Source organism: Limulus polyphemus, unplaced genomic scaffold (assembly GCF_000517525.1).
Source record: "Limulus polyphemus unplaced genomic scaffold, Limulus_polyphemus-2.1.2 Scaffold124, whole genome shotgun sequence".
Taxonomy (NCBI): Eukaryota; Metazoa; Arthropoda; class Merostomata; order Xiphosura; family Limulidae; genus Limulus; species Limulus polyphemus.
Window position 1 is genome coordinate 607,854 of NW_013665734.1, and position 24,777 is coordinate 632,630.

At 32.9% G+C, this 24,777-nt stretch overlaps 1 protein-coding gene across 2 annotated transcripts in view; it reads left to right on the forward strand.

The window, feature by feature from the left end:
* The first annotated feature begins 10,079 nt into the window (after positions 1–10,079).
* Positions 10,080–24,777, forward strand: part of LOC106472847 (macrophage mannose receptor 1-like) — a 50,309-nt gene continuing 35,611 nt past the window's right edge. For both annotated transcript variants that reach the window (XM_013933517.2, XM_013933525.2), the window contains exons 1-2: positions 10,080–10,214; positions 15,358–15,527. In XM_013933517.2, coding sequence (XP_013788971.1) covers positions 10,127–10,214; positions 15,358–15,527 — 258 coding nt within the window. In that variant the 5' untranslated portion in view covers positions 10,080–10,126. The remainder of the gene's footprint in view (positions 10,215–15,357; positions 15,528–24,777) is intronic.

Here is a 24,777-nt window from a genome sequence, read left to right on the forward strand (position 1 = left end):
TATATATACATATTTAGCAGATTGTTATACTAATATTGCATAAATAAATTTTAATGTATATGTTTATCGATATAATATTGATGGCTGTACAACAAAAATAAACAGTGCGGTTTAGTTGTCACGTCTATATCGTAGTTGTGGATAAATCTTCGAAACAAAAAAAAAGGCAAAAAAATATCTTAAGGCACATCACAGTGTTTTTGTAAAAAAAAAGTAAATGCATTTTTATTCAGATTAGAAAATACTCATAATTGAGCACACTTTCGTTCTTGAAATCTCATAGAAGTAGTACAACATAGTGCTCATAGAAATGTTTTGGCTCAGATGCTTATAAATGCTTTGGGGCAAGAATATTTTGGTCCCTTAGCTCATCCTTACTGCGAAAAAATATACGGTCAACAGTGATATTCTATTAAACAACACCGACCAATTAAGCAAACAATACAACTGAACAGTGAAAAATTTACTTTCTAATAGCTTATAAGTACTTCAATAAGCACATAAAACACAGAATAGAAAGAATCTCACTTCTGGGCTTTCCGTGCTGCAGATATACCAATCACAGCATTGAAATACATTTTTTTTGTCCTCATTATTGTTTAAGCAATAGCTCCGCTAGTCCTTTCAATAGTTTTTAAGACAAGGTATTTTTCAATGGGTATGGGAATTGCTAGTTTTGACTTGTAGGGAGCCTCAACTGTTTTCGCGTCAGTCCTGTATCAGATGAGCCCCTGAGTTCTAAAAAATCGTAGCTTTGTTTATCATATAAGTGCGCTTATACTAGTTGGAACTGATTGTCATCAGTCAGGCCCCCCGAGCTCAAAATGTATTAAATTTATGCATCTTCTAAGTGGACTTTTTTTTCATGAGTTGGGACTGAGTTGGATCAATAGGTGGTCCCTGAGGCAGCTTTTCCACCTACGTGTACGACGCTATTTTGCCTTTAACTACTTTCTGCGATGAACAACGGTCCGCTCAAATTCATCAAATATTAACACGAGCTGCCTTTCGTTTTATTATGATATTTATTCTATGTTGTTATCATATTACACGAATAACTCGGTTCGTACTTCACCAATCACGAAATAATCGTGTTTCACAACTTTCGGAAGAAATTAATATTGTGTAATGGCAGATTCATTGTTGTTGTTGTGTTTCGGTTTATGTTCTGACAGAGAAAAATCAATTCATGATAAATTACAGTGTTTATGACATGAAATTGTATACATTTCTCTCTGAAGGTATAGTTGGAACTAATATCGTTTTTAGTAACTTAAATTATCAACATGAAAGGTATACTTTGTACGTAAGCATATTATACTAGTACAATAGTGAATGAACAAACAACGATTTATAAGTACTTGAAGAAGACATAGTAATGTCCTGTTGAAATATGTAGCATGTTCGTTGCGTAAAATAACTGTCATTATGCTTATAAATCGTGAAAACTATCAATAAGAAATACTCTTGTAAATATAACATTTCAAAGTTGTCAGTTATTATTAATATGAGCTACAAAAGTTTAAGTACGTCATAAATATCTGGTAAAAACGACACCACACGTAAAAGTTTAGAAACTATTTCAGTATGTTTGTTTGTTTTAAATTTCGCGCAAAGCTACACGAGGGCTATCTGTGCTAGCCGTCCCTAATTTAGCAGAGTAAGACTAGAGGGAAGGCAGCTAGTCATCACCACCCACCACCAACTCTTGGGCTACTCTTTTACCAACGAATAGTGGGATTGACCGTCACTTTATGACGCTCCCACGGCTGAAAGGGCGAGCATGTTTGGTGTGACGGGGATTCGAACCCGAAACCCTCAGATTGCGAGTCAAGCGCTCTAACCACCTGGTCATGCCGGGCCATTTAGACATTAAATTCCATTGATTAATCAGTTACAGTTGGTAGCATTTTTAGCTTGTTTCACAACATCCGGCCAACTTACAAATCTTTGATAAGGTATGAACTAAAACACTAAACGTTACTGGATAATAAATCATTCCGTTATTGTTTTCAACTCGTTAATTTAATTAGAAAGCTGAGTTAAATGAAAAATTGATTATTAGTTACATTGATCGTACGTTATTTTGAAGCAAACAGAAAGTCTCGTACACAAGACGTTGATATTTGTAAATACTTCGTCCGGTGGATTTTAAATTTGCATAAGGAGGTAAAGATAACGAAAATTTAATAATTTAGTTTTACCACCCTTTCCAATAAGTATGTATATAGACATATAATTGTAATAATATACGTTATTGAGCTGGTTATTTTAGATTACTTGGTAAAGAGTAGAATGCAAAGTCCATTTAATAATAACGAATGCATTATAATTGTTTAAATTACAAGTTGCACATATATTGTAGATATAATATGATTGACATATTTTTATACATTCTTGTTTATTTTCAACCATACGTTTTTAGAATTACGTAACTAACGTAACATTCAGTGAGAGATAGGCCTAAATAGCTAACTTTGTTTGGTCGGAAGTAATAATAGTATTAATTATTAATTCTACCAACGTACTAATTTTGCTATTACATACGGTATTTATCGTAGTTATATTACTGCGTCGTAAACACCAACTCAAATTTTACAAAACTGAACAAAGTATCTTACAGTATCATATACATGTTACAGACTTATTCACACTCAATAATTCATTAACTCCATTGACTAAGTAACTAGTTCAGTAATCAGTTATAATTCTACCCTAACCTAACTTGCATTTCATACTTTTCAAACTATTATTAAACTTTGGAAATCTCTATATTAATAACACGCTTAGCATGTTATATTAAACGTTCTTCTGGATGCTCAGCACATTATATTAAACGTTCTTCTGGATGCTCAGCACGTTATATTAAACGTTCTTCTGGATGCTCAGCACGTTATAGTAAACGTTCTTCTGGATGCTCAGCACGTTATAGTAAACGTTCTTCTGGACGCTCAGCACGTTATATCAAACGTTCTTCTGGATGCTCAGCACGTTATATTAAACGTTCTTCTGGACGCTCAGTACGTTATAGTAAACGTTCTTCTGGATGCTCAGCACGTTATATTAAACGTTCTTCTGGATGCTCAGCACGTTATAGTAAACGTTTTTCTGGACGCTCAGCACGTTATAATAAACGTTCTTCTGGACGCTCAGTACGTTATATTAAACGTTCTTCTGGACGCTCAGCACGTTATAGTAAACGTTCTTCTGGACGCTCAGTACGTTATATTAAACATTCTTCTGGTTAAAGAACAATATAATTTTTTAGAAACGCTTAGGTTAAAAACATAGCATACAACAACTTGTTTCGCTGATTAACTCTTTGAATTAATACCCAAATTTTTACATTTGTACTTATAACCCTATAACGGTACTTCTCAAGTCAGTTAGTACGCATATACGATCTAAATTTTGCAGAAAAAGGTTTTTTTTGCTAACTGTTTGAGGATTAATCGATTAAAGTGATGGCATGTTTACTAGGTATTGACTTTTTACAATTAATTAATATTTTTTTATTTATAATTTATCCATAAGCATTAAAAGTGGCTTTCCTTAGATATTTATCACGTTTATAGAATGAATCTTCAACGTTGCTGTTTTGACCAGTATTTAAATGTATTATTTTTAGGAAGTGTTTTATACCATTTGTTATAACAGTGCTATGTTACTTCAAGGTATGTTATGACTTAGTTAATTTTAGTACATTCTCAAGTTCGGAAGCTTTATTATTAAATATAAGTTTTTCATGACTTGTAATGTTTCGGTTACGAGCGTTTGTTTAGAAATTTTGTATAAAGCTATACGAGGGTCATCTGTGCACAGCCGTCCTTAATTTTGAAATGATAGAATAGAGAGAAGGTAGCTGGTCAACAGAATCTATTATCGTCGCTTGGGGTAACCTTTTTTGACTGAATAGTGACATTTTACCGTCATCTTATAGCGAACCCACGGCCCCAAAGTGTGGAATGTATTTTTGCAGCAAAAGGGGAGCGATCCACAAACCCTTGGATTCACAGTCCGATTACGCCAAGCCTGGGAGTCGCCCGACCCAGGCTACGAGTGGGGACATGTTTGATTGGCGAGAATATTTGAGATGAACATAAGTAATATCAACAGGAATTGTTTGGTCAGTATTTGTTTGTTTGAAGTTAAGCACAAAGCTACACAATGGGCTCTCTGTACTCTGCCCACCACGGGTATCGAAACCCGGTTTCTAGCGTTGTAATTCCGTAGACATACCGCTGTGCCACTGAGGGGGCCACCTGATGATGCCAGATTAACAAAAAATTGTTCTGTAAATCAGTATAAACAATGTTGACAAATACTGTAATTATATTATTCAGTGCCGCTAATTACTGTTGATGTCCCCTGATATTTTACATAGAAAGTGGGTGATCCCCCCCCCCCCGGTAAATTCTTAATACCTAGTTTTGTAACAGGCAAAAATATAAAATTACTCAATATACATGGTGCAATATATGAATCTTGCCAGTAATAAACGGCATAAAAACAAGTTGGTTATTTGATGGTTAATGAAAACGAGCCCCCCAGTGGCACAGCGGTATGTCTGCTGACTTACAACGCTAGAAACCTGGTTTCGATACCCGTGGTGGGCAGAGCACAGATAGCCCATTGTGTAGCTTTGTGCATAACTACAAACAAACAATCAATGAAAACGAACAGCCGATTTTCTAAATACCATTTACAGTATGAATCAATATAGCTTATATTACTGTCGTTGTAAATTTCAGAGACTAAGTATGCAAGGAATTAAATGACTCGCATATTTGTGAGTCATAATTATCTAAATTAGTTTTCCACTATATTGCAAAATTATCTAATACTATAAAACACAGTGTGTATCTGTCTGTCTGTCTTTCGGTCACCCACTGATGTCATAGCAACTTATTAGGTAATTTAAGTAGTTTGAATTCCTGTCAATTGCTCGAAAAATAAAGATATATTTGGACTAAAACGTACAAAAAAATTGTACCCTTTTCGCAATTTGAAAACGTATCTTTGTAAAATCGCCGAGTTACGCTAGAAAAGACGTAAATATACTTTAGTAGACATTTTATACAACGTATTAAAAGCTTATCAAAGTTTTTAAAAAGGTCTAAAAAGGTCCTACAATAACATTAGAAGATTATTTATTTATAGTATTAAGTGCGATAAGGTTTAACCTAACTGAACTAATAAAGGCTTAGCTAATGTTAGGACTAAGACAAGTGGACTTATAGATTTCAGTGTCTGCGATTACAATTATTTTGTATTACTCTAGAAATCCTGTATTTGAAGAAGTACTGTTGCAATAAAGACACTAATTTGACCACAAACATTTCATGCTAGTTCATTTATAAGTTATGCTTGAATGTTTTTTGTTTTCTTTTTTTCTTTTGAGATTTTTTCGAAAGGTTGTATACCACTATATCATTCAATTACTTTTAGATTAGCCACAAAAGTGAAGAAGGGCGTTTCCTCGAATCGTTATTATCAAATATTTTTCCGTGTTCCGCGGTTTAATTCTATTTTTATGTTTGCAATATTAATGTAACACAGTTTGATTCAGACGAATTGTCAAATCAATAAGAGGTTCCGAGAGAACGAACGTCACAACTGATCAATATTTCTACAGAAGAAACCAGTAACTCCCTTTTGTACCAATGGAAATATTTTGTATAACTCTTAAACAAATATTTTCTAAAGAAGAATTCCATATATTCCAAGTATATAGACTTCCTGCATAGAAAGGAAATGGATAATGTCCTACGTATATTAAAACTGAGAACATAATTTAAAGCCAACGAGAAAAACATATTTTCGAGACTTCGGATAGAGAACTTCTCTGACAAAATATTAAAGTAATTGCGATACCTTCCATAACACCGTATTGTACTTTTATGTACGTTAAGGGAAATAATGTGTTCCTGTGGCACTGAACTGACAATATCATAATTACATTTTATAATTTTGTTTGATCTTCATCTGAACAATTTTAAAAGTTACGTTATGGATTCTTGGCGCTTCGCTGTCAGAATAGGAGTGACCTTAGACAGGATCTCGTTATTTCCTGTAAAACTCAAAGCACGTGATTATCTAGTTTCCTGCAGGACTTCCGTATGGACAGGGAATTGTATTTGGTTGAATATGCAAAAGTGCAATAAGTTTAGTCGTTTCAATTATTTAATCTGGCAGGAAAAATCAGATATTCTCTTCGTGCATAATTCGGTATTCTGTCAAACAAAGCACCATGTTAATTTGTTAAGCTGTGAAAAAAAGAGAGTAATTGTTCCTGTACATGTCCTAATTCTAAATGTATTGAAATCCACTTTCATGATTAAACGCTAATTTCATAATTTGTTGTTGAGCTTTGAGATTGAGGTTTAATATTTTCTTTAGAATTGAACCAAAACGTTATTTGTATGATTAAACTATTGTTAGTTAAATACGTTATGTGTATATCATATTACAGATTTAATAGAGTTTTGTTTTTAACATTAAACATAATGTTCGAGTTTCCTCGATTAATTTGTGATTTAAGTTATTATGATATCTCTATACTTACTATGGTTGAACAATTTTTTGCTAAAACACCAGTGTCAATTAAGTCCAAATTGAAGAAAATCTGTTTGAATCATTAGAAGCATAGAAGCATAGAAAGATAGAAAAATTTGCTGTTTTTAAGTCAATTTACAGAAAATATGCAAATAAATACACTTATTGAATCTAAAAGTTACTTAAAACATCATAAAAGCAACAAACAAGATATCTACTCGGCCAGTACTGGTTATTTCAAAGATATACAATGTATTATCGGGGTGTTAGAATGCCTTAACGATAAATTTAAGTATTGAGCGAAAAACCTCTTCGTCAGTGGCATAAAACTGACAAGATAATGTTGAAATGCTATCAAATATTCTTCCTGCTGTAAACTCTAATTGGGCCAGAATTGAATGATGTGATTGAAATCATTATCACTCTTATATATATATATACATATGTATTATCACGTACATATTATTATTAACGGTACAACCTATTCCCGATATTGATTTTCGTAAATTTCTTTTCTATTAATACTCAGAATTTAACATTTTGAATCAATTTCGACAGTCAAATAATATCAATGGAAATGAATCTTTGTTTATATAATTAAAATAAGTGCTTAAATGTTTTTGTCAGTCTATTGTAAATTAATTTCCTAATCGCTTTATAGCCGTTATTATTGTTTTACCACAAGTCCACACAACAGGCCATCTGCGCTCTGTTCTCCGAGGGGAATCGAAAACCGGATTTTAGCGTTTTAAGTCCATACACTTTCCGCTGACCCATCGAGAACACCGATTTATAGCTTAAAATATATTCAATATAAACATTATGTGTAACTATTAACAAGAAAATGCACTATTTTACAACGACAAATCCCTTAAATAAATCCCCCCTCCAGTGGCACAGCGATATGTCTGCATACTTACAACACTAGAAACCGGGTTTAGATACTCGTGGTTGGCAGATAGCCCATTGTGTAGCTTTGTGCTAAACTACAGACAAACAAACTTAAACATATCCCTGGTGGAACTTTTGAATATAATATGGTCCATTTGTAAACAAAGTTATCATCTAAACACTGGAACATAAACTATAGTAAGGTTGCAATATTTATTCAACAGTTTCGTTTTTTTATAAGCTAAAAATTGGGTTTCGATACCTGTAATGGGAATAGCACAGGTAGCCCATTGTGTAGCATTGCGTTGGACAACAGACAAATAAACTGATTTAGGGTTAGGAGTAGAGATTTGTCAGTTCATCAGTAGGGTTGGGGTAAGTTTAGAGCTTACAACACTACAATCCGGTGTTCGATTCCCTGCTGTGATTACAACAGACAGCCCAATATGGTTTTGCTCTACAAAAAACAACAAATAAGCTTGTTTTTTAAAGTGAGTATATGTTACAAAAATATCTACATTATCAGAATAAATAAACTTTTATTAAATATGATAGGAACGTCCGTGTTGAAAGCTATGACAAACTTTAAAATCATCTGCCATATCTAGTGTAGTGTAAGAACAATAAAAAATTAAACTAAGTGGAATTTTCGAATGCTATTTCCTAACCATTTGGCTTGTGGGATGTATACTCAGGTGAACTGAATTACTCGAGAGTATAAGAATAGTTCCACTAATAACAAGATATTCGACAAGATATGGTTTTTATGGGGCAGTGCTGAATGTATAATGACCAAGCTTAAGTGTAATATACTTAGAATATATTTTGTATTAAACCCTTGAAAGACAAAAACACAATATCTGTATTTGTTACTTACGACAGACGTCGATTTTACACCAAGTCGCCCCCAAGTGGCACAGCGGTATGTCTGCGGACTTACAATGCTAGAAACTGGGTTTCAATACCTATGGTGGGCAGAGCGCAGATAGACCGTTGTATAGCTTTGTGCTTAACTGCAAACAAACAAACTACACCAAGTCAGGACCAATGTTCCCATCTTCAGCTTTTCTTCTTTCGAGATGAATCTCTGCAGAACCAGTCACGACGAAAGCTAACTAAAACTGTCTAGAAAAGAAGTTTTCACCTTAAAAGAAGCCACAGTTTCTTTGTCTTGAGTTGAGTCGTCCTCTCACAACATTCGTCGAGTAGGACTTAAAGACATCGCCCAATGGACCATGGAAAGGATGCTGCAATATCTTAGCAGGATGAAATGGATATACTTGATATGACAGAAAGAACACGAAACCCATAAAAAAAGCTAATTCTGAGAAGGCTTAAAGGTTTTCTGGACTATGTAGCTTATGCAAAACGGGCACATATTCATAACTAATAACAAATAAAGAATATATATATTAATTATACAAGAAGGATAAACGTCCGATACTTTCCTATACCGCAATGATATTGAAGTAAATGGCTATTGCCAAAAGACATTATTAAGAAAACTCTCGTTGCCAACTTCTATACAGATTCATCTTGTGGAAGAGTTCAATATAAAGTCCGAAAACGTTGTCCGTTTTATGAATCACGAACAAAGGCAATTATGCACAATATCTGCAGGGTCTAAAACTACAATAACATAAAAGCTCTCATTGGATCAGCTGTACCTCTTAAGAGCATATAAATATAAAAACTGGGTTACTTTGTATACAACGAGGTCTAAGTTTTATCCCATATTCTCCACGGAAATAACTTTAAGCTAAACATATTTTTTTCCAATAGTTCTATAAGCATGCTATGATCGCCGTTTGTTTCATTCAATAAAAACTTTTCTGCCTGATAAGTCGAATAACTTTTTAAAATCTAGCAAAATTAACGTACAAATAAATCAAGGCCGAAAACCCAGTTTCGGATTTTTCAAAACAATCTTTTCTGGTCTGTTAAATCGTGTGAACGACTAGCTGGAGACTCCAAAAAGCTATATATATATATATTTAATTAACCAGAACATAGTTTAAACAACAGTTTCTGAGCGCCCCATGTTGTCTCTTCGGGGATTGTGAAATTTAAAACCTAAATTACTGTTATGTTAGTTTAGTTTTATAGGGCAAACGTAGTCATGGTGTGACTAGCTCAAGTTCCCATCTTAAAACACGTTCACTGTGACCTACAGATCTAGTGAAAGGTTTAGGAAAACTGAACAGTTTTGTGCAAAAATAATTAATGATCTTATATTTCCATCTAGCAGTCTCAATTATTTCTAATGTTCATTATCAGCTTTTATATACATTTCAATTTTCCCAGAGTCATTCAACATATTGTATACGTTCCATCATCGATAATTTTCATAAACATTGAACTATAAGTTATGTTCAAGATGAAATATATCTTGGTAAAACTCATAATTTGAATGTTTGAAGCTTCTTGCGCATAACGTCTCCGTCAGGAAACAAACAGCTCACCTCTTCTTTTAATGTTTGAATTTCATGATAACTAGCCTCTCTTTTCTAAGAACGCCCCTCTAGCTATAGATACTGCATGATGTTTAAACATCCGGTTCTAGTAAAGGAAATATTGTAGCTTCCGTTATAGAAGAGGAAATAGTTAGTGTTAAATAAGCATTGACTTATTATGTGCATTGCTGTTTGATATCTCGAGTGTTTAGTTCATATCAATTACAATGATCGTCCTGTCATTTTTGCTCTGTATAATTGTTTATAGTATTTTCAGTGTTCAAACCAGCCAAGCAGACAATACTACTGATGCCTGTAAGTAAAGAAATAAATCTGTTTTTCTCACGTTCATTAGCTTATAATACTATGGTATTGGAGCTGTTGCAAATAGGTTGTTGTTTCGTTGGTTTAGAGCAAAGACACTAGGGCTATCTGCTGAGTCCACCGCGAGGAATCGAACCCTGGAATTTAGAGTTGTAAGTTCGTGGACTGTTGTAATGATTCCAGGATACTAAGTATGTCATAAGCAGAAGTTTATCGCGCTTAATACCTATACTTGTAACCAATAGCTGTACATACAAATACTAGCCAACGAATGTAATTCCCCATTAGGTGTGGTGTATGTCTAATACGTTTCCTTGCACCTAAATACTGAACAGCGAACGTTCATACTCCATTAGATATATTGTATGTCTCACCTATATGCCAGAAACCAAATATTGAACTGTGAATGATTTGGTCACGCAAAAAAAACTAAGGACCAGCTTCACCCTGTAACGGTTGATAACCGTTGTGTGTAAAAGGTATATTTAAAATAGGATTACTAAACTTCAGGAAGTCTCGGTTGAAGAAATTCAGGTATTAAAATGTGATTAACTGCACGATCTTAATCGTCATATACTTAGATTCTGAGGAACGAGGATATGAGCTGTACTAGGCGTCCTATTTAGCACGTGTTATTTGTGTACGTTTACAGACACTTTAGTATTCTGAATGATTTTTAAATATATTGTAGCATTTAAATGCTTAATACATAGAATTTTTATATTCCATGATTTTATTTACTTTTGCAATAATTTTAGACATAAAACTATTGACAATGTAATCACGATCAACTTTCGGTCAGAATAATAGAAACGTCCATTTTTAATGTATAGAAGTAACAGGACATTAAATAAGAAAAGAAAAATTATAATGTTAAGTAAGATTCTCGTTGCTAATTTTTATACAGGTTTAGTTTAGCTTCATTTAAATCAATTGCTGGTACAAAACTGTTATTACGGGTCTCGTGTAAGAGCCAAAAGTCCAAAAATAACATTACTATGAACAAGTTAACTACGTCACATTGACACAGGACATGTAGTTATGATGTTCAACTATAAAATAAAAATTCAAGTCATTAAGAGTGACAATAAAAGTTAGTATTTATATATTTTATGAACGTAGTAGTCATTAATATATAAGAATTGAATGAAAATTAACGACACATTAAATAATCTATTTTGACAATAAAATGGAGTTTCTACTCCTCAAAATTCTTGAGGTAAAATTGTTTTACATAAGCGTTCATAAACAAAAAGAGTATGTTTTCGTTTTATTCGCCAGCAACAACACTGAGCCCGCTTTTTCTTCTCATCACTTGGATGTTTAAGATGTTATGTAAATCCCACTAATTATGAGACTATAAACATTAATGACTTATAACGAATTAGGAACCTTTCTACACAGAGACGTACGAAACAAATTGTTTTTCTTTTTGTTTGCGATTTCAGTTTCTTACGTATATATGTAGACTACACATGCATTATATATATATATATATATTGACATACATATGCGTGTTTCTGTTTATGTATGTATATTGAAGTTACACGTAATTGGAACAAAGTAGACACAGCTCGATATCAACCATGTTAGTAATCTCGATTTCAGTCTCATATATGAATATAGAGAGACATACACTCGTATTATATATGTTTATATATATACGTATATACATATACTGACATACAGTGGTGTTATATATGTGTATAGTTCTGTTTATATATGTATATAGGAATTACACGTAATTGGAACAAAGTACACCCAGTTCGATATCAACCACGTTAAGAATTTCTAAATTTACGGTTTTCATATCTATAGAAATTGGGCCGGATAACGTTTTTTTTTTCTTTTTTTGCTTCCTTAGAACGAACTGCCTGAATTCGACATACTAAATTATCACGTACTGCTATTATTGTATCTAATGCGACATAAGAATACGCTGAAATTTGTTCCTCAGAGATTAAAACTTACTCTACCCAAGTGTAAGTGCGTTCTATCCTTCTTTTTAGCTGTCTTTTTTTTTAACTTCTGCTATAATGTATCACACTTTTGGCACAATTTATATCACTCTTAATTATAGAGTATCAAATGGCATTTAGGAACTTTTCATTGTTATAGCACTGTATAATGCATGATGTACAAAATAGCACTTCACTTTTACAGTGCTCTAAGTTACAAGGTATAAAACGTTCAAACTTCCTTCACTGTTGAGCCCGGCATGGCCAGGTGGTTAGGGCGCGGGTTCGAATCCCCGTCACACCAAATATGTTCGCCCTTTCAGCTGTGGGGGCGTTATAATGTGACGGTTGGTAAAAGAGTAGCCCAAGAGTTGGCGGTGGATGGTGATGAATAGCTACCTTCACTCCAGTCTTATACTATTAAATTAGGGACGGCTAGCGCAGATAGCCCTCGTGTAGCTTTCCGCGAAATTCAACACACACACACAAACAAACCTTCACTGTTATAACGGTTTACAGTACAGGAGATAAAAACGTCACTCGAAACCTCTTCGGCGTTGTAACATTCCACAGTACAGGATATCATAATATCACTCGTATAACATTATAACATTCCACAGTTAGCCATTGTAACATTCCACAGTAGAGGATGTCATAATATCACTCGTAATCTGTTAGCCATTGCAACATTCCACAGTACAGGATATCATAATATCACTCATATTCTCTTCGCCATTGTAACACTCCACAATACAGGATGTCATGTTATCACTCGTAATCTTTTCGCCATCGTAACAGAAACCTCTTCAATGTTATAGTGCTCTACATTACAACGTATAAAACACTTAAATCCTCATCACTGTTACAGTACTTTACAGGGTAGATGCAGAAATGTCACTCAAAATATAGTTTCTGTTAATCTCAAAACAACAACAACAACATGTGTTAAAAAACACACAAATTTGTGTTCTGTGGAATATAATTTTAGTGTTTATACAAAGTTCAAGTTAAAAACAACAAAATCATTGTGGGTTAACAGAAAAACAAAGTAGTTGGTAGATGCACAATATTTGTGTTTAATTTCATAAAATCTACAAAACTTCACAACACAACATATTCAAGTAAACACAATTGTGAATTGGAAACCTCACGTCATTTGTGTTACAAGAAAATACTTAAAACTCGTCTCTTTGTATCGTTGCAACAATAATTTCTTTTATAAATATTAATTTCTTATCACAACAAATTAACTACATAGATCAGAACGAAAAATAAAACTGATCCAATACTGAATATTGATAATTCAATTTACTGTTCTTACAATGATTACAATGCATTGTTTCATCACTTGGCACTCTCGCTCCAATACTGCATCTCCAGAGATGTGGACAGCTTAATAGGTTTAGGTTAGTCCTGAATCTATATACTAAACTGAAAATATAAAATAATCCATCTATTTTTTGTTTTGTTCGTTGTTTGGTTATTTTTTTAGTTATAACCCACAGTTTTACTCTGAGCCACCAGGAGGCTTCTTATAATAATAGTAATAAAGTAGAATGAAAAACATGTATATAATATATTAAACATTTTAATGTTTATGAAAATAAAAAAGTACATGAGTATAAAATATACATATATCAAAAATGTTAATCCTCTAATTAATAATCCAATTAAGTGTGTAACACAACCTGAAGACGAGAAGCGGAAGACTTTCGAAACGTTGTCCTCTTCACTCGTGTCTCTACAACAGGCAGTTGCTGCCCATTCTACAAAGTATCACAACTAATCCGACTCTTACTAACCTCTGTCTTTTACATCATACGTGGAGCGGGCATACGGAATTAATATAATTTTTAACCCTAAGAATAGACTATAGTTCACACAAATCTGTGTTTAATTTGTGTTGTTGTGAAATAACACAATAGTTATGTTAACTCGCAACATAATGTTTTTATTGTGCATAACACTACGATATAGTGTGTAAAACGACAATCAAATTTTCTATGTTGTTTCAGCACTCTAGAATATGCGATTCAAGAAGTAACTCAAAGTCTTCTCATTTTATAGCGCGCTTATTCCAGGATGTTGAATGTTGTTCGAAGCCTCTCCACGGTTATAGCACTTGACAATACAGGGTGTAAAATGTCACTCAAAACTTATTTACTATTATAACACCTTGTACTATAGGGTATAAAGCGATATTCGAAGCCTCTCCACGGTTATAGCACTTGACAATACAGGGTGTAAAATGTCACTCAAAACTTATTTACTATTATAACACCTTGTACTATAGGGTATAAAGCGATATTCGAAACTACTCCATTGTTATAGCACCGTACTGTACATGATGTAAAATGTCGCTCGAAACTTATTTGTATTGTAGCACTCTCTCTCTGTAGTATAAGGTATAAAACGTCATTCGAAACTTCTCCATTGTTACAGCACTGTACAGCATAAGGTGTAAAATATCACATGAATCTTATTTGTATTATAGCACTCTCTCTGTAGTATACTGTATAAAGCGACATTTGATAATTTCTCAGTTGTTATTGCACTTTACACTACAGGATGCAAAGTGTCACTTGAGTACTTTATTATTGTACAGCTATTTGTACTTCTATTTGTATTATAGCACTCTCTCTGTAATATAGGGTATAAAGCGACATTTGAAAGTTCACAATTGTTACAGCACTGTACAGCATAAGGTGTGTAAAATATCACATGAATCTTATTTCTATTTGTATTATAGCACTCTCTCTGTAATATAGGGTATAAAGCGACATTTGAAAGTTCACAATTGTTACAGCACTGTATAGCATAAGGTGTGTAAAATATCACATGAATTTTATTTCTATTTGTATTATAGCACTCTCTGTGTAGTATAGGGTATAAAGCGACATTTGATAACTTCTCAATTATTATTGCATTCTACACTACAGGATGCAAAGTGTCACGTGAGTACTTTATTATTGTATAACTCCACTACACAAAACTGATAAAAGAAAGTATTACAAGACATAATGAAATAGATGAGATGTAGATGAACCCTATTATTTTTTAACTGTTTTCCTATTGTGTTTTGTGACTTTTGTACACCTGCGTAGTATATTACTTCTCAATATATTTCTGATGAAGATAAACGTTTTAAAAACATCGTTTGATTCTATTTATTTTAGCTGTTCTTTGTCCTGATGCAAGCTGGGACTGGATCTTGCACAATGGGTTTTGCTTCTATTTGGAAACAAATGTTTATACTTGGCATGATGCTGAACGTATCTGTTCAGAACATGGTAGTCATTTGGCATCCATTCATTCTATGGAAGAGCAAAGGTTCATATTTCATTTGGTGAGTACAAGACAATTTTTATTTGAATATATAGTAATATTACTGATTTATCTTAGCATAAAAAATGCATTATATCTATACCTACTGAGCTGCAGAAATCACACAATTACATAATGCCTAGTTCTGGTGTTAAAACCGATTTAACAAGTTGGTTATTTGGGTGTCACTAAAAACTAACAGCCGGGTCTTCCAAATACCGTTTACAGTATGAATTGATATATTTATATGACTTTCGTCATAAGAAGAAAAGACTAATGATGTAAGATATTTAAAAAATAGAAACGCATATATGAGCTTCATAATAATCTAAATTAGGTTTCCATCATATTGCAAACTTATTCTGGTACCTGATGATGACAAAACCTTGTCGAAACGTTGTACATTTGCTTTTATGTTAAACTTATATTAAAGTTTTTCTTCATTACCTATTCAAGCCGTCTCCAAGCATTATTAGTCTCAAGATGGGTTCCTCGTCATCGAATTTGAATGCAAACTTATTCGTTAAGAATTCATGTTTCAATTCAATTCAACAGTTCATTTAACTACGTTTAGGTTAGTCACCAAAATATATGAAAAGTGACTTAGCATAACAAATGAATCTTCTGAGATGAGCAAACAAGAGCCTCTTTTTTTTGCAGTTTACTTTCATTTAAACGTTACACTTTCTTCAGCAGTTTTAAATAATGAAGTATAAGAGGTCTGTTGATTACTCTGGAATACCAAAACCAATGAAGTGAAAATCTGATTGTTTTTGATTCAGATTTTTGTGGGAGCTAGTTGATGCCTCGAAACTTATTTAAGCCAATTGCATCATATAGATGTTGATACTGTCTTTTAAAATTCTTGATGGGTTTTCTTACTTGCGAAGTTTTTAGATAGTTTTTCATATCCTACGTATGCGATTATTTCACTCGATTTCACATTCTTGGGTCTTTCGTGGTGGTCTTTGAATTTAAAAACAGAATTCTTCTGTGGATATATATTTTAAGTGGTGATCTCTCTGCTTCTTTGTGTTTGTTCTTAAGTAGTGAAAATAAATATGAAGTCAGATATAACCCGTATCCATGCTAAAGTGATGCATTTTACCAGCACGGTGCTTGAGAAAATACACAAAATGAATTCCAAAACTCATAAGTTTATTGGGATGGCTTAAAACTCCTGTTGAGTACTCTGGAATAACAAAACCAATGAAGTGAAACTCTGTTTGTTTTCGATTCAGATTTTTGTAGGAAGTTATGTTAATTATGGTATATTTTGAATATCTTTATTGCTCCTGCAACTTGTGTCCGTTTTTTTAGTAGCGACTTAAACAGATGTCGATCGTGATATTTGAAAATTTCCTGTTCTTGAATAACAACACCTGTTTGATGTCTCGTTTTTTATTTTTCAATAAGTTTTATGAAATACAGTTAGAAGAAAATCGTTTTATTTGATAGATTAGGTAAAAACCTTGGAAAAGGAGAATAATTAGATTTCTACAAAGTTTAATCAAATCAAAACAGTTTGAAAATAATCAAATATGATCAAGTGAAAATAGTTTGTTTGTTACTAGAATTTGTTTGTTTGTAATTAAGCACAAAGCTACACAATGGGCTATCTGTGCTCTGCCCACCACGGGTATCGAAACCCGAATTCTAGTGTTGTAAGTCCGCAGACATACCGCTGTGCCATTAGGGGGGCTACTAGAATTTATGAATTATTCTTGAAACGGAATTTATTATATGCTAGTTAATACTAAGGAAGTGTTAACTACTGACATTTAAACTTTAAGTCAAGATGAAATATTACCATGATAAGGTTAATGGTGTAGCATTTCCATAAAATTGTACCATGTTTAATTTTTATTTACATTGAGCTTTTGCAGGTCAGATTATGCTTTTAGTCATATATTGTCTATAGATAAAACATTAATACTGAAAAGTTTCAAATATACGAACGATATAATTATAAAATATTCATAAAATTATTAAAAGTTAACTATTCGAACAAAAACTAAACAGTAACTTATAAAATAATTAAGCCAAGTTGATAAATTTATGCATAACAATACAGCTTGTAGTAATTAGAATGTATTGAATCAGTTGGCTAGGCTCTGTGTTAGTCCACTGGTGAGGCAGTGGTAAAACTACAGAATTACACCACTAAAATCCTACATTCGATTCCCCGCGACAGGCATAGCAAATAATATAATATTTGAGAAATAGCCCAGAAATGTTCTGATATTTATTTGCAACTTTTGTTGAAATGTTTTTAAAATCAAATGTTCTGACGTATGATTTAAAGTACTTAGATATACATTTTTGGTCGAATCTCATGAAATATTATGGAAGTTACGCCAAATAAAGATCTTTAGCTAGAAGGTTTGTTTGTTGTAGAGCAAAATCACAGTGGGAACACAACAGCAAAAATCGTCATTTATTAGAAGCTTTGAAAATTATTTCATCATAACGTACCACAATGAACATAATAGCACCACTCAGTTTTCACTTGTCATTGCCCTGTGGTGATTGTGAAGGCTTATAACACTAAAAACCTGATTTCATTACCCATGGTGCAGAGCCTAGATAGTCCATTGTGTAGCTTTGTGCTCAACAGCAAACAAGTAAATCACTTGTTAGTCAACATTTGTAAAAATTCATACATAAACGTATTTGTACAGCACATAAAATTCAAAATAAATAGCACATAAACAGCTTTTCAAATTGATGTGTGCGACAACAGAAGAATGGTTGGAAATATGCATGGTAACAGTACACATTGTTGCACGATGAAGGCTCCTGTAAGAGGGCCGAAAGCTCGCAAATAAAAGTATTTGAACATAGAGAAAAGTCCGTTATAAATTGTACATGATCGCATTCAGGTGACTGTTAATTTTAGATGATTACAGTTTATGCCCATATGGCTCCACTTTGGTGTAATTCAAAACTGGGGTTTGCTAAATCTCCAACACCCTACTTATCTGAGTTACACCTTCAATGAACTTATAGAGAATATTCAAGAAGTATAACAATAATCACAGATAACCATGTATAGTCTGGCTACAGTTTTATGGTAACCTTTATGCTTGTTGTCATGAGGGAAACTTTAGATATAGACTGAATGTCTTCTGTCAGGATTGAACAGACACATTTTGGAAAGAGGATGTGATAAAAACATTATTATGATAAAAGAAATAATCGTAAATATGCTAGTCAAAACATTTCTGTCTACTATACTAATCAGCTGTGTTAAACTTGAAAGCATTGTGTCTGGAGCTGAATGTATCTCACGTTGTCAGTGCTAATATTGGAATGATTTCTACAAATTAATTTAAAGTTATAACCTTTCATAAAATTCTGCTACCACGGACCAGATATTTAAGTTTTAGTAAACCTAAGATGGCGAGTGTACCAAAAACATCATCAGTTTTCAAATACTGAAGATATTTCTGATGCAAATTGATCACTGTGTGAACAGAAAACTGAAGAAAACAAGTATTCCTGGCTTCAAGAGCAGTCTTTACAGACTATACTCCATTCTCTGGAGAAGTTCAAGAGCCGAACATCAATACTAGTCTGTACAAGCTACATTTCATTCTCTAACATCCATGAAACTCACTTACCTGAAACGTACACGTTTTTTTGGAATTAACTTCCATAATGCCTTGTCACAAGCCTATGAGTACCACTACTGCCATTGGTTATTATAAAAACAAAAACTTAACATACTATGTGCCCTTTTAACTAGGTAAATTTCTAACCATGAGAAGCGTATAATGTGAATTTCTCTTAAGTACATTTTCTTAGTTACTCTTTCCTTTATCTTATGCTCTGACTATGTTTAGTGTTATTTTATTTTGATCCTTTCCACTCCAATATTAAATAGTTGTCTTTTTCATGCTTCAATTCATTAAGGTTGATATTAGCTTTCTCTGTAATAGTCCTTGAGTTAATGTACTGAATGGTATCCTGTATATACGAGTCTTGATACTTGAACTCCTGGATTTCTCCAGATAATTGCCCGTAATCTGTAAAGACTTGTCTGGATGTTCATATTATTGGACTTTTACAGAGAATGAACTATAGCCTGTACAGAATGGTCTTGATGTTTGAACTTCTGGATTTCTTCTGATAATTACCTGTAGCCAGTACAGATATTCGTGATGCTTGGACCCCTGAATTCCTACAGAGAATAAACTGTAATCTGTACAGAATGGTCTTGATGTTTGGATTACTGGATTTCTCTAAGCAATTTATCTAATCACAACTAAATTATTTCCTAATGGTCTCTACATTAAAATATGTATATGTATAATTTAACTAATGAATTCTAATATCGATGTAACAGTCGTTCTCAACAGGTTCTGCTTCGTCTGTTACGAGTGGGTTGTCATGCAATATCCTCTTTGAACTATATTTTGTGCTTCTGCATCACAGTATTTTTCAATGAACATTCGTCTCTCTTGATCCTGGAACAACCACATGTCATTCTTAGAACCAAGTACTGAGTGATTAGTTAACTAATGAATTCCAATATTAATGGGCATTACCCTTTTCTGTTAAAATGATGAATATGGATTATCTATCTGATTTTCTCCCAGTGCATCAGCAGTAAGTTTACGGATTTACAATGCTAAAATTCCGGGTTCGATTCCACTTGGTAGACAGAACACCAATAGCCTATTTTGTAGCTTTGCACTGAAACAAACAAGCAAGCACGGTAGTATGTAGGGATGGGCCGAGAAATTAATGGTCGCCACATTCAATCTATTACCCTATGATGCTTACAAATAACTGCTAAAGTTGAGTTATAGCCTTACTTGAGCAGCTAATTGCCAATTATCGAGTGTTTCACAGCTTGCATAACAGTAATATTAGTCTGTTCTTCTACCACACATATTTTAGTGGGGAACAAAAAGAAAAGAAAACTACTACTTAGCAGTGAGTTCAGTTAATAATCATATATTATTTTAATGTTTCATAAATAACAGTTTAATTTCTGGTCGTTCCTATATAGAATTAATTGTACAAATATGACACCTGCCAAAACAATTTCAGTAAAAATAAATAAATAAAGAATAACCTAAATGAATATTCAATGTATCAAGGAGATCAAGTATTTATGCAAGTGACAGATCTGGGTACATGTTATTGATGTCTGAGTTTAAAAACACATTTTTTTAAATTATCAAAACAATACGTTATATAGCAGTCTACATTTCTTCAAATTTTCGGTGGAGCCGAGCCTGGCAGCTGTGTGTTTATGTGTGGCGTCATACTTCATGGCTTGGGATCTGTATGATATCCTCTCTATTAATTTACATGATCCTAACATGTGGTGGAGTTGATTGTATGCATATATAGTGAATTAGGGTTAAATTGGAAGATTTGGGTTCTGTAAGTATCTCCTTAACGTTAATACAGCGCTGTGGGGTACTAGTACCGTCCTGGAGGAACCATTCCAGCTTCATTGAATCCCAATGTAATCCAAATTTAGAAAAACTACAAAACTTATATGATATTAATAATATATTACCATAGAATTATAAAAATAAAAGAAATGTTCACATATCAACCTTCTTCAATTAAATTGTTTTGAAAAGAGGGAAAACAAGTATTAAAACATATTTTAAAATTACTTATGATGTATGGATGGCAATGTCAAAAATTACGGAAACAAGGTAGGAATGAATACACAAAACATACAAAAATCCCTACATCAGTAGCCAGTAAGTCGCCAGTCAATCTTACAAGCTTGTTAGCCACTGCAAGACTATATAACACTATTAAGTTTAAATGCTTTAATCCAAACCTGAATTCATACAACTGACAGGAATTCAACACTTAGTTGTAGAGAAAGATAATTATTGGAAAGATATAGCTACTTATATTGTGATTTTTTGTATGGTTTTGTGTATTCATCCATATCTTGTTTCTGTACTTTTTGGCATTGCCATAATTACATCATACTTAATTTTTACAACAAAAAATATCATTACTTATATATATACTTGTTAATGAAGAGACTTCTAGAGATAGGTGTAGTTATGATCAGATAAGTATTGCATTTTAATCGTTCACCTATGCAGCTTGTATCACTAACATATGCAACTTGTACAATAGGAATTTTCAACGGTGACACATTGTCATTAATCGTAAGAAATCTTGTGTAGAAATGAAAAAGTATGACCAGCAGAAATGCATACCTGCTTTAGCTCAACTAGTTTTCACTTATCTGATTATTGAAGACAATCGTTTTAAAAGCCCAAAATCCGTTTATTATCCAGTTGGAATTACCGAATTGTTTAAACGTTTTAGAGTGACACGTCGTCCTTTAATGTAAAAATTTTATTTTTCTGGAGAGAAGAAAACTAAAAAAGGGCTGCGTTTTGGCACTTCACATATTATTCACTACGTCATGATGGATAGATCGTTAGTTGGCACAAGCGAGAATAAAATGTAGGGTTTCTTCATGTAAATATGAAGGGCGTAGTAACTTTGCAGTAACTTAATCTTGTGTCTCCTTTCGTTTTGTAGTCACAAGTGTTGTTCAGTTCTTGCTTTAGAAGTTTCAATTGAAATTTTCTCTTCCAATCGATTCAAATTGTATTTTGATGTTTTATTGGAAGGAGGTCATCCTTTGTTCTGAAGTATCTGAGAGTACAGGAGTCCAGATATACCTCTACAAAGCAAATTGTTTGCTTGTTTATGTATCTCGCTTTCTCGATTGTCTTATCAATTAGTGGGTCATTTTTTTGACATTTTAGTTGGTTTGAACTACCCTGAGTATATAGGAAAGGCAGATTATTGCCATATTTACTTTTTATATGTATTGTTATCTCATTTTTTATCAGTCATTAGAATACTATCATAAAAAATGTTTTACAATTAATTTGAATTAAACTTAGTTTTATTCACATACTAGTTAATGCAATATGTTCTAAAATATAAATATTAACTACAATGAATCTAGTAAATGAAAAGGCAAAAAGTAAAAGTGAATGACAATAAAAGGTATCGCTTCTAACAGGAACCCCCCCCTCCCCTCAATGGCACAGCAGTGTGTCTGCGGACTTTCAACACTAGAAACCGGGTTTCGATGCCCGTGGTGGGCGGAGCATAGATATCCCATTATGTAGTTTTGTGCGTAAATTCAAACAAAACAAACAAAAAACTAACAGAAAATAATTATTAATATCTAAAGAAAGAAAATAAAGGTATATAAAAAGTTACATCATGTAATATATTTCACAACACTGACAATAGTATAACTAAATATTTTTTGAAATAACTATAAAAAAAGACCCAGTAAATCATAAATTTAATAGATAACTTTTGAAATAAACCTTAAAAAATTTTAGAGTTTATTTCTCAAATATTATTTGAAGTAAAACACAAAACTACACATCTGGCTATCTGTGCTCTGCCCACCACGGTATCGAAACCCGGTTTTTTAGCGTCGTAAATCCACGGACGTACCATTGTGCCACTGGGGGGCTATTATTTGTTATTGCATTCAGAATTTTTACCCAACGTATTGACTTTTTAAAAAGTGGTAAATCAGCATTATTTCTTGTTATTTTTTAAAAAAGGGTTAGAAGAGCAGATATATTAATTGATTTATATTTTATCATAAACATAAAATTATCGACTAATAATTATTTATTTCATAAGTACTCAATATATATACTTCCTTACTATTAGAATTTTTTTAATATTTATTGTGAAAAAAGTATAAATTTAGTCATTTCAAGATTTACAAGGAACTCATTTTCACTTTCACCAATTATTTGGCCGGTCTAATGACAAATTAACCACTTCTAGTAAAACCCCTAAATTCTTATTATGAGCTAAAATTATAATATTATCTGTGACTGAAACCTGCTTCATATCAAATAATAAACACCAGTGTCTCATTAACATATAGTAAAAACAACAGTGAGCCAGAACGGGGCTCTGAAGGACATTTTTTCCATTTATTAAATCATCATAGTATTTGTTATCGATATCAACTACTGAAATACTCTCCAACTAATAACTCCATTTTATCGATAAAATTTTTCCATAAAACCTGAATAGCATGTTGTTTCGATTTGACCCTTACAAAACCATAATGATATTTAAATAATAAATAAGATTTATACTTAATATAATTCTTGGTCAATAATTACTCCCATTTTTTCTCGTGTCTCCCAGTGGAACAGCGGTATGTCTGCGATCCTATATCGCTAGAACCCGGGTTTCGATACCCGCAGTGGGTAGGCCACAGATGTATTTTTATGTAACTTCGTGTTTTTAAAGTAAATTGTAATTATTTCTTAGAAGGAAATGTAAAATTTTATAGTTGATATAAAAAGTGAAAGATTGTTTTTCAGAATTAAAAATGTTTTGAGCTAATTGTGAAGTTAACAATAAATCACACTTGGTGGTTAACTTATGCAATTCACCCTTAACATGCAATACATTTTCCACACCTGTCCTTGGTTTTCCTTTACATTTGAACCCTATCCCCGTCCTGTGCAACACACGTGATTCATAGGATATAATTCTAAAGCACCTGAGTATCGTATATGATATACAACTATATTTCTTTGATACACAGTTGATGCTCGTGAACATGGCAATAGGAACTGGTTGATTTCGTTAACATATGTGACTGATGGCAGGTTAAATTACTTTTCCTGAAGAGAAAATGTGAACCTAGGATATTTAGTTGTTAAAATTCTCTACCCCACGCTCTCTGGATAATACTAGAAGGCTATGCTTTAGTCATACCTATTTGGGCAAGTAGTGAAATAGATGTTATACTATATTTGGATGTTGTTAATAAGACATAAGTTGAATTATAAAAGCCAGTACGTATCTAAAACACTATATGTTCTTTCAATTAAAGTTACGACTACGACTTTTTCTTATCGATCTTTCCTGAGTTCCCTGAACCAATTATAAAACGTTTTATAGAAATACTTTTTATTTTTCAGTGAGGAAATTAAATTATTTTCTTTCAGCTTTACAATAATAAATAAATGAATATGCATTGTTTGTAGTTAAGCACAAAGCTACACAATGAGCTATCTGTGCTCTGCTAACCACGGGTATCGAAACCCAGTTTCTAGCGTTTTAAGTACGCATAATACAGCTGTGCCACTGGAGGAGGGGACAATATATATGGAAAAAGAATCATATCTTGTCTGTCTTTATGTGCTAGAAGAAGTTTTTTTGTTTTTGTTTTTTTTTTCAATTTCGCGCAAAGCTACACGAGGGCTATCTGC